We start from the raw sequence: 19399 nt of genomic DNA, 5'->3' as shown, positions 1-19399 counted from the left end.
GAGTCGGAACACCTTGACCTCCTGTCTCATCTCCTTCGCCTTCAGGGTCAGTTATGGGCTCGACTTCAAACCCAAACCCGTCTGCTTCTGGGAGAACCTCTCTTGGTGTCGGTTCCCCGGCTGCCTCAGCTGAGATAGGCTCACTGTCACCTCTCTGGAACTCGTTAGCTGTTTGAGTGACTAAGCCGTCCTCAGCAGGCTCTCCTTCAGTCTCAGTTCCCCTTTGATTACTCTCTGGCCCTGAGACTTCCTTCTCTGCAGCTGTTGTTTTGGACAATTCAAGTTCCTCATCAGTTGGACACGTCACCTTCTTTGTGTGACTGGCATGGATCCAATTTGGAAGACCTGCACATTTCACAGTGGTAGTAGTTGTCCGTATTACTTGATACTGGCTTTCAAAGTGTGAGCTGGATCACTTATCGGTGGCAATGTGGTAGCCTCCACCTGGTGAGAGACAGCGGACCACGTCAGCCAGACCCTTGCAGTAGTCCAACACCATATCATCTGTGATATTCACAACAGCATTTGCAGGCACTGCGGGCAATCTCATAGCTTGACCCATAAGAATCTCATGAGGAGACAGTCCTGTTTTCTTGTTGAGTGTGTTTCTCATTGACATCAGCTCTAAGGGCAATGCATCCGGCCACTTCAAATTGGTAGCTTCGCACATCTTTACCATTCTCGACTTCAAGGTACCATTCATCTGTTCCACTAGTCCTGATGCTTCAGGGCGATAGCTACAGTGCAACTTCTGTTCAATGTTCAATGTAGCACATAAGAGCTTAAGCACCTCATTGTCGAAGTGACTGCCCCAATCTGATTCTAAAGAGATCGGAAACCCAAAACATGGTATCAGTTCCCTAAGCAGCAGCCTTGCTACTGTGAGGCTGTCATTCCTACGTGTAGGGTAAGCTACAATCCAGTGACTGAAAACACACACAATCACCAACACGTACCTCAGGCCTCCATACACGGGCATCTCAATAAAATCCATCTGCATTCTGCTAAATTGACCTCCAGCTCTCCCTATGTGGCTCAAATTCACCACAGTCCCTTTTCCCGCATTCATCTGCTGACAGATGATGCACCTGTGACAGATAACCTATGCAGCTTGTCTGAATTTCGGATTGAACAAATCAATTTTGAACAAACTAATCATTGCGTCTCTTCCAACATGTGCTTGACCATGGTAAAACCTTGCAAACTGTGACAAAAGACTGTTTGGCAAAACCATTTTCCCCTCCTCTGAAACCCACAAGTCATCAGATCTCTGTACGCATTACATTTTCAGCCAGGAGCGTTTCTCCTCTTTGCTGGCACGTCCCTGCAAGGATTTTAATTAATCTAATGTGTCAACCACCCTTAATGCATACCCTGTGCATGTTTCATTTTCAGTTTCAGGTAACAATTCCCACTGGTCTTAAAACGATATACAGTTCAATGCACAAAACCTTGCGACTTGATCTGCATATCCATTTCCCATTGACACAAAGTCTTGTGACTTAACATGAGCACTGCATTTCACCATGGCAATTTCAAGAGGTAACTGAATCGCGTGCAACAAATCCTTCATTTTCTCGCCATTTTTCACTCATGATCCGGAAGAGGACATGAAACCCCTCTGGGACCATAGTTGGCCAAAATCATGTACAATTCCAAATCTGTATCTGCTGTCAGTATAGATAGTGACTTTCAGATTCTCAGCTGCGTGGCATGCCCTAGTAAGAGCAATTAATTCAGCCACTTGAGCAGAGTATACTCTTTTGAGCCAGGATGCTTCTAGTATACCAGTGATTGTACATACGGCATAGCCAGCTCTCAGTACTCCTACTGAGTCTCTCAGGCATGAACCATCAACAAAGATAATGTAATCATTTTCTTCCAATTGGGTGTCTTTAATGTCGGGTCTCGGTTTGGTGCACAGATCTGTTACCTCAAGACAATCATGTTCTACTTCCTCTGCCTCATCAATGTACACATTTTCAATAGGTAGCAAAGTTGCCGGGTTCAATACAGTGCATCTTTTCAGGGAGACATTCGGTGACCCCAGTATAATTGTTTCATATTTAGTTAAACGCGCATTTGTCATATGCTGAGTCTTTGTTCAGGGCAACAGAATTTCAACTGAATGTGGGACCATTACTGTTAAGGGATGTCCCATCACTATACCTTCACACTGAGTGAGGCTTTGACCAACTGCTGCAACTGCATGCAAACAACCTGGTAAGGCTGCTGCGAATGTGTCCAAAGTAGCTGAAAAATATGCTACTGGGTGGTTTCCACCTCCATGGACCTCTGTCAGGACAGACAAAGAACAAGCATCACGTTCATGACCAAACAATACAAAAGGCTTTGTGTAATCAGGCATACCTGAAGCTGGTGCCCTGCACATACTTTCCCTCAACTCCATGAATGCCTTCATCTCTTTCTCGGACATGGTTATGGCACCCTGGCCATTCTGAATTTCCTTAACCGTCAATCTCACCAAAGGTTTAGAGATAATCGAAGTTGGGGATCCACTGACGACAGTAACCCACCATTCCCAAAAACATCCTAACATCTCTCTTTGTTGTCAGGATTCATCTGCAGTATGGCTGTCCCCCTTTCTTTGGATATTTTCCTAGACCGCTTTTCAATCAGGTGAACCAAATACTTCACCTCTTTCTAACAGTATTGCAGCTTCTTTGGGGACACCTTATGGCCATTCTTTCCCAAATGATTTAACAAGGCAATTGTGTCGTACCTATAGTCATCTTTTGTTCTGGACGCAATCAACAAAGCATCAATGTACTATATTAGGGTCGAACTAAAAGGCAATTCTAATGATTCCAAATCCTTCTTCAATATCTGATTGAAGATGGAAGGTTATTCAGAAAACCCTTGAGGAATTCTGCACCAACTGTAAACCTTGTCCAGGAATTTGAAACTGAAGAGAAATTGGCTATGCTTATGAAGAGGCACTGAAAAGAATGCATAAGAAAGGTCCACAACTGTGAACCACTCTGCATCACATGGAACCTGAAACATAATCCCTGCTGGATTTGGCACTATGGGGCAACATTTTACCACAATCATTTATTTTCCTCAAGTCTTGAACAATTCGAACCTTCCCACAAGGCTTTTTCAGACCCATTATTGGTGAATTACACGGGCTGCTCAATACTTCTTTCAGAACCCCTTGCTTCACAAAGTCTGCAATTATCTGCGTCACTTGTATAAGGACATCTTGTGCCATGTGGTACTGCGGTACCTGGGGAAACACTGCATTTGGCTTTACCTCTACCTTGGCCGGTTCTACTCCTTTTATTAGTCCCACTTCCTTTCCTGTCAGATCCCACACCTTTTCTGTCACTGTTCCCTGTAATTCGGCTGGTAAGTCAGTCACTGTGAACATCGTGAATAAGGTTATCAAAGGGTATTCCTCATTTGCCATCTCCGTCTCTAACTCAGAGATCTGACCATCGTCCCCTTCATCATCACTGTTTGTCTGCACCTCAATCCCTTCATTTGAACAGGTAATCGAACACCTTGTTTCGCATAGTCTCTTCCCAGTAGTGAAACGCGACTTGAATCACAGACTACAAAATGATGTAATCCCTGGAAGTTACCAATCTCAATTTGGACCGGATCTGTAATTGGATTTGTCAGGAATTGATTTGCTACTCCTACCACCCTTATAGTACGCCCCGAAAGTGGCAACTTCGGAACCTCTGCACTTCTGACTGTAGAGTGTGTAGCTCCTGTATCAACTAGGAATGAAACCTTATGACCCATCACCTTTCCCTCTACATAGGGACCCGTCTGATCTACTTTTAGGGATGCTGCAAGCCTGCACTCCTCACTATCTGAACAATTATCCGACCGTTCATCGTTTATTCCATCCTCACCACGCAATGGAAACTGTTGTACTGTGTTATTTTGACTCATCGTTTGACCTGTGACCTGTTGAGGAAGCATCACCTGTTGCTGTCCCATCTGAGCCAATGGCATCTGCATTTACTGTCTAGGTACCATAGGAATCTGCTGTTGCACTTGGTGCACTTGTGCTGGTTGAACACGCGGCATTTGTATCTGTTGCAGGGGTTGTAGACCCTGCATCTGAACCATGTTATTCTGGAAGTTCTGATTTTGACCCCTCACTTTTGGACCCCTCACATTTTGAAATGTACCGACATCATTGCTTTGTTGAACAACACCGTCTTGCACCACCATTGGGCACTCCCGCCCCACGCCCCCACACACGTGACATGGTGATACCTTTATCATCCCTTGCACATCATTTTGAACCACAACAGTATTCATATCTGGGCTCCTGTTCACAAAACCTCCTCAACCTCGTCCTCTTGGTTGTGCCTGGAACATTCCATTTCCCTGCAGTTGCTGCTGTACCCTCTGCTGTACTCAATTTCCCTGCATCCCTGCTTATGCTGCCTTAGTTTGCATCACCATCACTTTCTCTTTCAACTTTCTCTGTTTCAGCTCAATCACGTCACTACAGTATTTCGCATACTGCAACACCTCATCGGTCGGCTTTGTTTGCCAACAGATCAAATGATTCTTAATCATCTAACTAATCTCTGGTCTCAGCCCTTCAAAAAACATGAACACAAGGTGATTCATGTCTTTCGGTTCTATGACTTCAGTTCCACTATAGTGTTTGAATGCCTTTAACAACCTCTCATAGTAAGCATGTATCGAATCTTTGGCCTCCTGTGATGTTCGATCAATTTTAGGCCAATCAGTAACTTTCGGCGACACCTTCTGCATCAGAAACGCAATTACTTTATGATAATACCTCATCACTTCAGAAGACGGTGCTCCTGTAACCTTGTCCCTTGCCGGCTCCTCTGTCGGCCAGTCCACACCCCTCTTGCACTCAAGCCATAAATTAGCTGGGACTATAATCTCAAACAGGGTATTCAAGTCTTCCCAGAGACATTTCACAAGCTTCACAAACCTGTCTGTCTGCTGGTACCACTCTGTCGGCTTCTCCCTTAACCTGGGATAATCATTTGTGAATGACAGAATGTCACCTCTAGACCACAGTACCTGGACCGAAACCCCTCCAGCTGTTTCTCTCATTGGTAACATCTTTATAGTCCCCGTGTCCAGTGCGGCTTTTGCCTGCTTTGGTTCCGGACCATCACCTTTCTCTTTATCTCTCTTCTATTTCCCATCTGCCTTCCCACTTCTCTAATGCTCCCCAAATGTGAGCACTCTCCAGTATCTCTTTAAGATGTGCCTTCATTCCAGTAGATCTCATGTGATCAAAGTCTTTAGGCTCAAAGTCTAACCTATAGCTCCTCTTCAAATGTTTAGTGTTTTCTATGTTTATGCCATATTTGTCCGCCAGGTTTGCCAACCTCTGATGCACCTTGCTCACTTCTTTGGTTATTTTGGGGCATAGATACCTCAACTCTGCTTCTGTATATGACTCTAATCTGTTCACCCCAATTGTTCCTTCTACTAGTTCCGTGGCTTCCACACACAGTCTCTCAAAATTCAGATATTCTTCCCTTTCTGACCTCTCTGGTGTCACTGTAGTAGTCTGCGGAGTGTTGAGCTTGTCTAACCACTCATTCAATTGTTGAGCTGTCAAGCCTTGCAATGAGACATTTCCAGACTGCACCATTGGTGTCTGTGTCGTATTTGTACTCATTACCTGTGGGGTTAGTGTTCCCAACCCTGCTTGCCTCATCGTCTCCAAAGGCACCCCAATCGGGCTAAAGTCTAACAAGGATCTAGACCTTTCGGCTGTCTGTGTTATACCCTGCAAGTTTCCGGTAGACCCTTCTCTTATTGTTTCTTGGGTCATTACTCCCTGATCACATACTCCAGGCTTACCTTGCGCATATAGCGGTACTGGTGGATCAACAGTAATTGGCAATGATATAGCAGCTGGTGACTGCCCAATTCCCAATCCTTGTGGAGCATTAACTCACATAGCTTGATTCATCATGGGTGCTGTAGCTACTGACTGCGGTCCTGCGACCGAAGTGTAATTCGGAACCAACTGTTGCTGGGGCAGCAATTGTGGAGTTGGCTCAATCTGCACTAACTTTGATCTTGTGTATACTGGATCAGGCGGCACCATCAAACTCGTAGTTGTCTCCAATACAGGGACATCAGGATAGAGCCTCTAAATCGGCGGTGGTTGCAACTATATCTGCGTATCTGGCGCAGTGGGTACACTGACACCAAACTGTATCATGATTCCCTTATTTTGTGCCAAGTCTTCAGAACCCACACTTGTACTTTGTGCATTATCATTTATGGCGTATGGCAGCAGGCGATAATTTAACAACTGATTAAGAAACTCTTCATCGTCTGAATCCTCTTCATCTATCCAAGACCTCTGAGTCTCCTTTGTCTTACTAGAACCTTTGTCCGTCTTACAAGTGGCTTTCTTTCCCTGTGTCTCATCTTCTTTGAATTATTGCTGGAAACATCTTAATTCCGTCAACTATTCCCCTTCTCCACATCTTGGTCTCTTTATCCCATTTAGCTTCCGCTGAAGTCTTTTCTGCTTTTTTCATTCTCCTCAAACTTCTGCTGCCTTAGTTGTATGGCCATTAAATCCCAGACTGATAATGCCTCATACTGAGCTCGTCTCGGGCACGGTTTTTGCACACTTAACATCAATCGCAAATTTTCCAAAATTCTTATATTAAACGTTCCGTGTTCTGGAAATGCCAAACATCCCTCCTTCTCTGTCAGTTTTGCACCACTGCTTTAACCAAAGACATGGCGGGACTCCCTTCTCCTCCATTATGATATAAGCTGGAGTACCCTCAGGCGGCGTAGGCTCCCCACATTTGCTGCAATGAATGTATCTCCCCTCAAAGCACACTTTAGAGCCCTGAAAAACTTCATTTTTGCATCTGTTATTTTGTTTAGAATCTAATCAGGAAGTGACTTTAATTCCCAGAACACTCTTCACCCACCTTTCTCAACCAATTGCCTCTCACGGACGGCTGCCAATCCGTGCGTGACTCCTCTCGGCAACTGACCTATCCCAGCGCTGCTCATATAATGTCACACTCCCACACACTGCGGCTGACAAAGCCTTGCGGCTTGTCCACCCCTCACAGGACTAATGCAAAATATTGCGAGAACCTTTAACAACAAAAACCCAAATTTGCCGGTTTACTACAGGAAAGGTAACACAATCGCTTCAGAACTTTACAGAGATTTCACTTGAAGCCTCGGCCGCTACTCTCTCCTTCTCAGCTCCCGCACTCGCAAGCAGAATTCGACCCGCAAATCCTACTCTCGACTTGTCAATGGTTCGTTCTAGTGCACTTTAGAACTTGCCAAATCTCCATCAAAGGTTTCACTCACACAATAGACTCAAACTCTACTTGTCAACCACACCGACTGACCTATTAAACCGCACAAATTACAACATAAACCAAGTGTCTCCTACACTTGTCAATATACTCCGGAGTCTTAGACCACGACGGGCCCGTACATCATCAACAACCATGTGGATATTTTTTTTAGCACAAAGCGCCACACTCACATGAAGTTTGCCGACTTCCCTACTCTCATACTGCGGAGTACGCCCACTCCTACTAAAACATAACCGGGCCTAAATCCACACAAACATCACAAATCACCTGCAATATGCATAAGCTGAGCAAGCGCAAATTCTACACCACACATGCTAGAACGCCGAGAACATACCCAACCCACTTAGGCAAGCTCCGAGATTCCGAGAAAGTCATGGGGAATTTAGAAACACATCATACCTCCAATTTGCATTATTTCAAAAAACAATTTTAAACAATGGTCCTTCGTCCTAGGGCCCCCAAAGGACCAAACCGTCGCTCTGCTACCAGAACTGCTAACGCGTCCCTTTATGTCTAATTTATTCACTCTGGGACTCGTTTTATGCCAATGAATCTTTCAACCCTGATTGAGGACACCTTACGACGAGATAACTGATCAACATGTCAGTCAATATGTCAATAACGTCATCAATGTTTGCCATAACAATACAATTCAGATTAATCAATGCCCTTAATAAAACTCAGAAAACCACCATGACCTTTCAGTCATGAATAACCACACCAGTTTAGTACGATTTTGTGATGTTTATTCCCTATTGATTACAATTCTACTAGCAAGTTTATTAGTCTCAAAACCAAGAAACACATTAGCATAGTCACAATATGGCAACTCTGATAAGATTTCATCAAAGCAAGGATCACAAATATTAGAACACAGCACAACGTCAACATAGGTTATCCTCAGCAGAGTAACATTAGCGCATCATTCAACAAAGCATAGATTCAGTCATTTGTCTATTTGCGTCTGTTTAATGAACCCCTCAACTAACCTCGAATTAGCATTGGCATGTTGAGCTTCGTGCAAAACAATTTAGTAACATCAATTTGGAGAACCTCTAACTAAGGTCTCTGTCAAAAGAAGCAGTTGGTACCTAGAAAGGAAAAGCAAACAGACAATCACAATTTCATTGTCATATAGTTACCCTCCGTATTGGGTCAGAATACAGATTCAGTCTTCTTCCTCAGGACATCAGTTGAATCGCCATCAGTCAGGAACTCAGCAAGTCTGATAAAGGGACACTTTCCTCATAAGGAGGTAAAGTATAAACGGGCAAGTATGGGTTGAACCAAACAGCAAAGTTTCTAGGTAGAGTGACAAAGTGTCTGGGTCATAGGAAAGTTCTCAATAGCATTTCCCTAACTCCTCTCTCCAGTCCTAATCCTCTCCCGTGTCATAGGGTTTTTATCCCTTTTCTGTTGTACAGTCCCCTAATTCTTGATTGGGTGAAGGTTGGCACCCCACTATCTTCATCCAATGGATTTCCAATGAGTTCATCAGATTTGTCACCCCATAACAGTTCTCACGTAGTTTATTGGTCCTTATGATTGACGTCTTCGGTGGGTAGAAAGTCCGGTATGATTTCATACTCTCGTGGTCCTTTGCACATCTTCAGTCAGTGGCTCCGTTGTCTGTACCGGCTCAGGCGACCTTGTACCTGCGACTAGTCTACACTGTTGCATTCAGCAAGAATGTTTCTTCGAGCAAGTCAAATTTCATGAGAACGGATCTACTACAGTTACACTCAGCTTCTAGCTTTTGGAAAAATACGAGTTCATGTTCTTCAGCAAGTCAGCACACTGTACCTTAGGAAAACACATTTAATATGAAACAGGGCAGCTAGGCCTCGACTCATGCTAACTAAGGCCTAATGTCTTATTAGCAGAACTTTAACATATAACCCTTAATAATTAGTGTAAAACCATACATTAGCATACTAATTCTACATCATTAGTCAGTTTGATTAATCTTCTTATGCATTGACGGCCACTCCCCGTCATTTTCTATGCGGCATTATTACGCATTCGTTCATAAACATTTCACATTAATATTGAGTATATAAGCTACGCTCTTTCACCTTCACTGGTTAGAGATCTGTTTCTCTCCTAGATCCCGGGTGTCCCGGCCGTGTGAGGACCGCGCTGACCACAGAGCGCAGACTCCGTGCGGTGGCGGCTGCTCTGTCCATCACTGTGGTGGGCCTCGTGCTCTACGTCACGGGTGAGTACCAATGTGGTTCGCCCCTGGTAAGCAGACCTCGTTCATGGAGGACGTGCGACACCCAGCGGCCGTGGCTGGCTCTTCTTTCAATTTATAGAATCGGAGTTTAACGAACATTGTGACTTGGCAATATATGCAAATATTTAAATGAAGTTTACATGTGTGCATTTTTTTGTTAACATGGTGTTTAAATAATAGCAAAACGCACCTTATCTGCCTCGCCCTCTAAAAAGAAAGCATAATGGAATACTGCCCCAGCCACAGAAAGCGCACCTTGAATATTAACGAATACAAAAACACCCTAAGTCCCTGTGCATTGTGATCTGAGTAACATATCCATTCGCACGACGTTTGTTGCTCACTTGATGAGGATAGGACATATATTTGCACCACAGCGAATATGTGATTTCACACCGTTTTGTAGTGTTTTTGCAGGGGAATCCAATAAATGTATTCCAGTCTTTGAATTAAAAACTTGGTAATATGTGTGAGGCAACATCATTTTGATCTAATTTTTCCTTTTACACGAGGGAAAAAATATGACACAAGCATTTTACTATATATTTTAAAGACCATAGCAATTTATGACTCGATGTTCCTAGTTGAAAATTGATATTAATAGTTGTAAACGACCTCTAAACAATACACGCTACTTTTGATTTCACAGACCCCTTTCTCCATTCTTGTCCTGATGCAGAAGTCGTTCTGTGACGTCACAGGAGGACCCACTCCTGTAGTTTTTACCGAGACTGGATTCCAGTGATTGTGCAGAGGGGCCCCTTGGTCTCCAATCTCTCGCAGATATTCATTGCCCTTGGACTGAATGAAGCTCCTCTGAAGAGTTTGGGGACCCCTGAAGTGTTGCTGCTCCTAGGGCAGTGTGCCTTACGCCCCTGCGCAGATGCGGTGGCAGCTCGGATGTGTGCACCAAAAACAGTTTTGAAGGGGCAGGATGCCTCTGCGGTCAGTCACTCCTTTAAATCCGCCCCCCGCCCCAGCAATGTTTTGAGCAAGAAGTAAGTTGCCAGGTTTGCACAGGAGCTCAAGAGTGCGTAGATGAACTCTCAAGTGATTGACCCTGAGGTCTGTGTGCCTGGGCCCTGACCCTTGAGGGGACAGTGATGCCACCATGAGGGTGGGTGCACCCCACGGCTGGACCTACCCTCGATGGAGCTTCAGAGCCTCCCTGTCAGGATGAGTAGACTATTCATGTGCAGATATTGACAGTGCGGCCCCTTCAAAGGGTTCATGTTTACTGTTTACCCTGTGGCCCTCTTTGCCTTCACCCCAGGCCCCAATAATGAAATCTTGTGCCCAGACAACAGGGCATTTCATAATGTAAACGAGGTATCTCCATATTTTAAGGAGGATCTGCAGGAAAGAAGAGTCACAATATTGCTATCACAATTTTTGACACAATATTTGCAAATATATTAAATGACAACCCAGTGTGCACTTTATAAATGTTGTTGCTTCTGTATTTGCATCATTATAATCCAATATCTTGTGAGCTATTTTACCAAACTTGAAAGGCTGAATAGTGCTCATGCTTTGATTCTGACATGCAACTTGCCAGGTCTACACTTCTTCGTTTTAGAAGCCCGACCCACTGAAATATCTCATGTTTTAAATTTGCAAGTGTGTGTGTGCGCGCCCTGAGGCCTTGATGTTCCATTCCCATTACCTGTGCTCTTGTCCAGATTTCACCCCAGAAACAGCCTCCCCTGGTGTCCTAGGAAACCAGGTCACCTGCGAAGCAGCCGACCCCTGTGCCAGGAGTGTAAGGCAGGAACCGGCCCTTATGTTAAATGTGGATCCAGTATCAACCTGCCCTTGTGCCCTGAGAGATTAGCCCTATACAGCCTGCCCTTGTGTCAAGAGAGACTAACCCCTGCAGAGCCTGCCCTTGTTTTCTGTCTCCCAGCAGTAGCCTGCCTTTATGTACTCCGAGTTAGGGCCACCCCATTGGTTCCCTGCGCTGATCTGGTATCTGCCTACACTTCTGTCCTGAGACTACCACAGCAGAAGTGACCGAACCTTGCCCCAGGTGTGACCCAGAAGCAGCCTGTCCGTTCTGTTGCCATTCAGTGCAGTTTAAGGCTTTCTCCCACGCCCAAGTCGAACTTTGATGGAACATAGATCCGGTGACCAAATAAAGTGTCCCCTATTAGCCAGTCGTATAGTCCAATAAAACAGTCCAGATTTACAAACTGGGGCAGTTCTGAACTTGGTAAAGACACGTTGTATAAGTGTTTTGCAAGGTCTGGAAGTCTGCATGGCTTTGGACTTGCTGGCAATGTTTAATTTAATATCTGGGAAATGAACAGTACCAACTGGCCCTGCAGATCATAAAATGCCCCAAAACTACCGAAAAACAGGCGCTCTTCGGACACTGCTTGATTGCCCTTTAGGCCAGGTCGGCCCTTCACACTCCAGACAATCGGAGTACAGCATCCGTGCCCATGTTTTATAGCAGTGATCACTGTATTCCATCACAAATAGTCTTAGTCTCATTTTTAATTCACTTTCTGCTTTGCCAGTTAGGAGCACTGTCTTCCCTTCAGAACAGCCCCAAGCAAAAGGCGCCCAAAGCAGCGCTGCAGAGACTGCAAAGGATGGTGAAGGGCTGCCCCCTTGTGGCGATGGCTGGATCTGGTACCGGAACAAGTGTTTCTATTTCTCTGAAGATGAAGGAGACTGGACGGAGGCCAAAGACTCTTGCGCTGCTCTGAACTCCTCCCTGGCTCTGATTGACACCCAGAAGGAACTGGTAAGAGCTGTGAAACTCTGAATGTCTCTTACTCTCTTTTATCCAGGAATCCATACTTAACTTGGTGGGAGTGGGAAGAGCAGGTAATGTGTGCCCATTGGTTGGAAGTGTATCCAGGGCAGTCACCAGCCGGTGTGGCTGTGAAGGGGAAGAGGCACAGATGAGCAGCAGGGACAGGATGGAGAAGGGAAGGGGGACATCTGTCTACTGCCAGCGAACGACACAAGATGTGGGTATCTAGCGCTTATTTTCAAAGAGAAATCTAGCGGTGGGAGAAGGAGAAGAGAGAAGCGCTCTCTGGGTAGCGCCGAGTGAAATGTGCAAGGAAAAAAAAAAAAGAAAATCCAAAGTAATGGAAGCAGGAAATTTAAATAAAATTATACAAGAGTATTCACATACTGCTTCTCCATTGAAGAAGGTCAACTTTTGTTTGGAAGGGAGACAGTTAATTCTGTATTCAGACCTAATTTCCTTATCGTGGTTGGTCAGAAGAAAGGTGCACATCTGCATTCAAGGTGGTTACTTTCACTACAGACTTATCATTTTGAAACTAAACACAGAAAAGAAGAAAAGCAGGGAAATGTGGCCTTTTCTTATCACAATTGTCTTTAAACACTTTTTCAGAATAGCAGAAACTAGATGAGGCACTAAATTGCACAGAGGACCCATCCTTACCAGTGTACGGAGAGTCCAGCAGTCGTCCGCTTCCATCCTCCACTGTCTCGGCACATTAGGAGGAAAAGGGCATCAGTGAAGCAGGAGAGGGGGAATAGAGGCAAGCAGCAAGGTGACACTAGAGGGAGTATAAAAACAGAAGATGCCCACCAGGAAACCAGAGACCCTCGGACAATGAAGGAGTACAATGCGGGAGTCATAGTGAGGGAGACAGGAGAGTGGATCTGTCAGGACTCTAGAGTGAGGAGGCACCAGTCAGACCGAGCGTGGACCACTCTAGAGAACTCAGCAGGGCTGTGGTAGTAGGGGTGATCCATCCGCCTTTTCATATGAGGCCCACCACAATCCAAGAGGGTTGTTGGGTCTTCAAGTGGGCCAGACAAAGGGGAGAAGGGTCAACTCATGGGGTGTTTGAGAAGGTGTCGGAGAGCTACGGGTGAAGCGTTCAAGGCACAAAGGGGAGGAAGCACAACTGAGCAAAATGACATGATTAAAAAGGACCAATTTATGAATATTTGATTAATTCTTGCTTAGTGCCTGGCAACCAGAGAAGGTGGGGTGCGTAAAAGAGTGCTCAAAATGATGTGCTAAAGGGAGTACCTCAAAAATAAGTTGTTCCAGTGAGGTATCTAGTATTTATAGGTTACAGACTAGAGGGAGGACAGGATAATGAAAAGAGGAAAATACAAACACAGACTTCACTCCCGTTAACAGTTCTCTGAGGTTTTATTTTCCAGAGCCCATCAGATGGGGTCTGGATTCCTTTCTGCACTGTGCAGGGAGTAAAGGGGTCTTGTTAAGAAGAAAAGGCAAAGACTAGAACCTCAAAGTCTGTAGTGAATGTAACTTTATAGGTATTTGATCCTAACTGGTGACAAAGTCCCTTTTTTAAGAATCTAATTTAGTTTGACATTTTGTACCCAGGCAAATCTGCCACCCTACGTGTGGGAGAAGAAACCTGTGGCTGCTCGGATACCCGGTCTGGTAGTTTGGGCCAGGCCGTTACTATTGGAGCAGGATCAAAGCTGATTGTATACACCGGCTAGTGGAAACATGAATGGGTTTGTGGCACAAGCTAAGGCTGGGAGCATCATTAATGCACTGGCCAAACTCCTCCACTACCTGGTTTATGTGCAAGGAAAGGAGGGATGCAGGGAGCAGTGTTTAGTCAACAGAACAAATTGTGTAATTTCCCTCGCTGTTCCTAGTCTAACTGTAGCCAGATTCATGTCCTGTAGCTGAATCAAGATGTTTAAAAGGTAAAAGGGGAGGCCCCTCTCTCTCAAAGAATTTCATAAGTGCCTCAAGACATTAGCTAAAGTCTATTGCAGGTGCATGAAAACGGCCTATGAAGGAACTCTTTTCAGTTTTTGCAAACTTTTCCAAAATTAAATGTTGCCTGAAGACACAATTGGTGGTACCAGTCTTTTTTTTTTTTTTTCCTGAACCCAGCCTAGTTTATAGACCGAGTTAAAGTACATATATGCCTCGAGTCTTGACAATGCTGTGGAGTAAGATATTTTTTGTAGAGTTTCCAGAATTCTAATTGAGCAGTAATTAATGGGATCACATCTATCGTTCTTCTTGAACATTAATACTACTTTGGCACCTAGTAAGGATGACCATGTTGGAGCACCTCCTAATATATAACAAAAAAACATGAAGCGACCCCATTAGATGAGGTCTGATTTATCATGTTAGAAAGTGGGTTGTTGGTTGACTGAGGTGTGAACCTTAGTCAAACTGTAACTATAATATTCGTCATTAACCTGCGCTCTGGTAGCTTGACACAGAGCAGTCAGGCTTAACTTACAGGCAATGTGTAAAGTATTTGTGCAACACTTCAAATAGTAAAACAGTGGAAATGCCACACAAAAAGATTCCACACCAAGTTAGAAAAATAACTCTGATTTAGATAAATAAAACAAGATCAAAACAGAAAAAATCTAATAAGTGGAACTTGAGTTGGGAATCCTTAACTATTAAACTGTAAAATAGTGCTTAGAAGCAAGAAGTGCCATCTGGGACATCTGATAATGCCGAATCGGGACCATGTCAAAAGTTCTGGCCAACCCCGATGGAGTGTGGACTGGTTACAGGGACGTAGTTGGGCCAGCTGAAGCAAAGTACCTCAAATCTTGGTTGTGGAGCAGTGTGTCGATTCTGTACCTCGCATTAGAGATGATGCATTGGTTCTGCTCCACGTAGCTGTGGCGATGTGTAGGTTCTGAGATGTGGCGAGGCTTCTGTGTGATAACGTCTAGGATCCAGACACAGGAGCTTGCGATGCAGTGTTAAGAATGTGCTGTGCAGTCGAGGCAGTGCATCGGTTCTGATGGGTGCATAGGCTGCGATGCAGAGTTTTGGAGACTTCATCGAAGCTGCGGTTGATGGGGATGCAAGGACCTTGCGCCAGGAAAAGCTTTGCAGTGACTGGTCAGAAAGTGATGTGTGAGTCCCAAGATGCGAGGTGCAGCAGCGATGCAAGACTGGTTGTGTTGGTTTCATCCCACGCAAATGAGGTGATGCCTGGGTTCCATTCCTCGCAACAGCAGCGATGCGTGGATTCTGCTTCCACAGCACAGGATGCGTTGGTTCAGCTAGAGCTAACTCCTTAGGGCCACTTCCTAGGGTCCAGGACTGCAAAGTCACCACTTTGCAGGGCAGACACACAGATAAGAGAGGGCCCGATTTAGATAATGGTGGAGGGGTTACTCTGTCACAATGGTGACGGATAACCCGTCCACCGATATCTAAATCCCATTATATCCTATGGGATTTGGATATCGGCGGACAGGATATCTGTCACTGTTGTGACGGAGTAACCCCTCCACCACTATCTAAATCAGGCCCTGAGTCTTGGTGCAGAAGCAGGGTGATTGGAAGTCTATTATGTCCCTGAGACTTGAGATCAGGAGGCCAGCCCGCTAGCCCTTGGAGTCACTCTGGGTTCAAGTGATGCAGGTCCAGTCCTTCTCACCCGGGCAGGGGAACAGCAGGTAACTGGGCAGCTCAGCAAGGCAGGAATCCAACAAAGCAGCAGTCCTTCTTCGTGGCAGTCCTTCTTCCTGGCAGAGTGGCAGTCCTTCTTCCTGGCAGAGTGGCAGTCCTTCTTCCTGGCAGAGTGGCAGTCCTTCTTCCTGGCAGAGTAGTCACCTGTCCAGATCTGTACTGAGATGCTCACGTAAGAGGCCAGTACTTATACACTGTTGGGTCTTTGAAGTGGGGGAGACTTCAAAGACAGGTCTTTGAAGTCCACAGAGGTCCTGCCCTGGCTCCAGAGGGTTATGTAGCCCTTTTTGTAGATTTAGATTACAGCCTATTCAGGTGTGAGGCTCTGGCCAGGTCCTCCCTTCCATCCTGCCAGGCTGGCCCATCAAGCTACACTTAAATTCCTATTGTGTGTAGTTGTCTAGAGGGAATACACTAAGCCCAGCTGTCACTCACCCCAGACAAGTGATCTGAGGCAGGCAGCAAAAGGCTAAAGTCAGAAATTGCCAACTTTCTAAAAGTAGAATTTTCATAAGTGGTGAATTTAAATTGTGAATCCACAAAACTCAGTTTTATCTCTTCCAGATTGTGAATTACACTTATAAAATGTAATAAGGTAATCCCACTGTTATCCTGGGAGTGAAAAAAATGCCCCAAGTCATTTTTCATACAGCAATGCTTGTCTCTCCCAAAGGTTATGAAAAACTAAACAGTGCATGCCTGCCTTTTAAATACATTGCACCCTGCACTCTGGGTTATCCAGGGCCAACGTTAGGAGTGACTTAAGTCTAAAAAGGGAAGGTTTGGGCCTGCAATAGGGTTCCTTTGCAAGGTCGGCATGGCAGTGTAAAACTACACACACAGGCTTTGTGATGTCAGGCCTGATACATGGTTTGACAGACTGCAGACATGCAGATTGATTTTTACTTCTGGCCGTTTACCCAACAACGTTGTCAATCACTGGCAGCCAAACAACGGCCAATAGGTTTAGAGAAGTGATCATAAATATTATTGAAAATAGACAAATGTAGTTTCAAGCTTTTCTTGGTTCAAGTAGAAGCAGGCATTCCAAATCCATAGTATTAGTTATCATACCAATTACGGAATTTGCAATAGATTTCTGGTCCCACTTTATTATTTTCCTGTTTTTATACATATATCTGACCCAGGGTTTCCTGAAAAGGAAGATAAAAGCTTGGAGTAACAATTGGAGTACTAAATGGCAGTGGTCGCTTTCTGAGTATCTTCACTGTTGTCAACAACTAGGTACCAATTAGAAAGATCAATCTTTATAAAGTCTATGATGTTCGTGCACAGACCATTATCAAAGGTGCGATGTCTAGGGGAGACGGGCATCTAAATGATACAAAATTGTAGATTCAGCATTATTTTGCATTCACCTGTTGTAAACTCTGAGAAGCATTAATTGTGCCCCAGTTTTGAATGTTAATCGCAGTTATTGGATGTCGCTATGATTCATGATTATTCCCATTGTAATCCAGACCAAACTGATGTGCACCCAGATTGTCAAACCCCTGAGGGTCTCCTTCTGACAACCCTTCCTGCGGGGACACCGAATGCGTTGTATCCCAAAATGTAAATAAGGCGAGTAGCCTCGGTTTCCTGGGAGAGCCAACCAGAAATTCTAACTGTCGCACTAATCGGCAAATCTGAGTTTGTGTGCACAGGCAACTACAGTCCAGCTTATGATTTTGGAGGCCGACCAACATGTTCACTCTCTCCCCTGCACAAGGGAGACCTGGGAACTGCCACCAGTATGTATAACGTAATGTTATGGGGAGCACCATATTTAAGCAAATCAGATGCACTAACAATCACTCCATATGGTATTTGTGCTGTATTGGAATATAGGGGTTTCTCCCATGCATCTGTTAGTAAAGAAAAGGGCTCTTTCTGAGGGACACCTTGTTACCATTCGTGCCTAGGATCGACAAATACTCTCTGTGATCCCACAAGGTTTTACAACCTAGCTTATCCTTATTTTTCTCCTTGTTGCTGCATTGGTGCATGCAAGAAATTCAACATAGGATATATTGTTTGATATAAACTGTCCCTATTCAAGATGTCACGTGGCCCTTCTGAAATGCTTCTTCGAATCAGATGGAGGTTGAGTTCCTCAGAGGTGCCCCATTGGTCACTCATTTTCTCAGAACATAGACCTGTATCTTTTGAGTGAAAACTTGAGCATCAGCATTTAGCCTTGCGGCTGGCTTGGGGACTCCTCCGTTGGTGCATTTTGCTAGAAAGTTCATGTTTGTGTGTATTGCGGCTGGTATACTGGAGAGATTCTTGTATCTTCACTGTTGTCAACAACTAGGTACCAATTAGAAAGATCAATCTTTATAAAGTCTGATGCTCGTGCACGGACCATTATCAAAGGTGTGATGCCTAGGGGAGACGGGCATCTAAATGATACAAAATTGCAGACTCTGCATTATTTTGCGTAGACCTGTGAAAGGATCTTACTATGAATTGTTTCCATCTTACTGGTCGGGTTTCAAGAAGGTCCCCAGCACTGAGCTCACCTCTGTGCATCCTGGAAAGAAACTTGAGAGAGCTGTTTCAGGAGTGCAGAGATGTTCCTTCTCGGAAGGGCAGCCCTTTTATCTGGTCCACCCATCTGCATGTCAGCAACGAGTGTCCTTCTGACCCCAGGATTTGTTCCCATTCTGTAGTTTTTCTGGGTTTTTGAAAAGGGGCTTACATTGCCCATCCCTTCCACGGTCTTCTGTTAATCAATCTGAGAATTTGTCATGAGTATGTAAGCAATTCTCGTATGTTCCCGTGTTATTAAAGTGGGTGATCCTGAGGCTGCTCATGTTTAGGTTTTGACGTGATATTTTCACACTGAGTTACTAATGCTACATTGATCAGTAATCAAAGTTATGGCAATAACTTGTTTTTTACGCAATTAGTTTAGTTCAGGTCACTGATTCTTTTTTTGAACAAGGGCTGTATATATCTGAACTTGCTTTGTAAATTGATATCAACCTCAATCACGACATTAATCTTGGGTGATTAATGTCAGCACCTTGTTTTGCTTGTATTTTTGCAGCCATTTAGTTTGGGAGTTTCTGGGTTGTTAGATTTGTTTAGGTGTAGGGGGTCATTGCTTCATCTAAAGGCTTATTTTCTTAATACTTTCTTAGGTCTGCCCACTGACTGCTTTTGTTTTTGGTTACCTGATATATATGTTCGATGACATGTGTAGCTGCAGATACACATGCTATGCATATCGATTCCGACATCTAGTTTTGGACTCGGAGTGTTACAAGTTGTTTTTCTTCAAACAAGTCTTTTAGAGTCACAGGATTGAGTGACTCCTACTCGTGGTTCCATTGCGCATGGTCGTCAACTCCATTGTTAGATTGT

General features: G+C 44.6%; 1 protein-coding gene across 3 annotated transcripts in view; it reads left to right on the top strand.

The window, feature by feature from the left end:
- LOC138303618 (C-type lectin domain family 2 member B-like) overlaps positions 1-19399 on the top strand; it is a 264075-nt gene that overhangs the window by 53455 nt on the left and 191221 nt on the right. For all 3 annotated transcript variants that reach the window (XR_011205427.1, XM_069242911.1, XM_069242910.1), the window contains exons 2-3: positions 9460-9570; positions 12111-12340. Coding sequence is in view for 2 of the 3 variants with exons in the window: in XM_069242911.1 (XP_069099012.1) it covers positions 9460-9570; positions 12111-12340 (341 nt within the window). In the remaining variant the exon portion in view is untranslated. The remainder of the gene's footprint in view (positions 1-9459; positions 9571-12110; positions 12341-19399) is intronic.

This window comes from Pleurodeles waltl, chromosome 7, assembly GCF_031143425.1.
Source record: "Pleurodeles waltl isolate 20211129_DDA chromosome 7, aPleWal1.hap1.20221129, whole genome shotgun sequence".
Taxonomy (NCBI): Eukaryota; Metazoa; Chordata; class Amphibia; order Caudata; family Salamandridae; genus Pleurodeles; species Pleurodeles waltl.
Note: the sequence above shows the minus strand (reverse complement) of the source record. Positions and strands in the feature narration are given on the sequence as shown.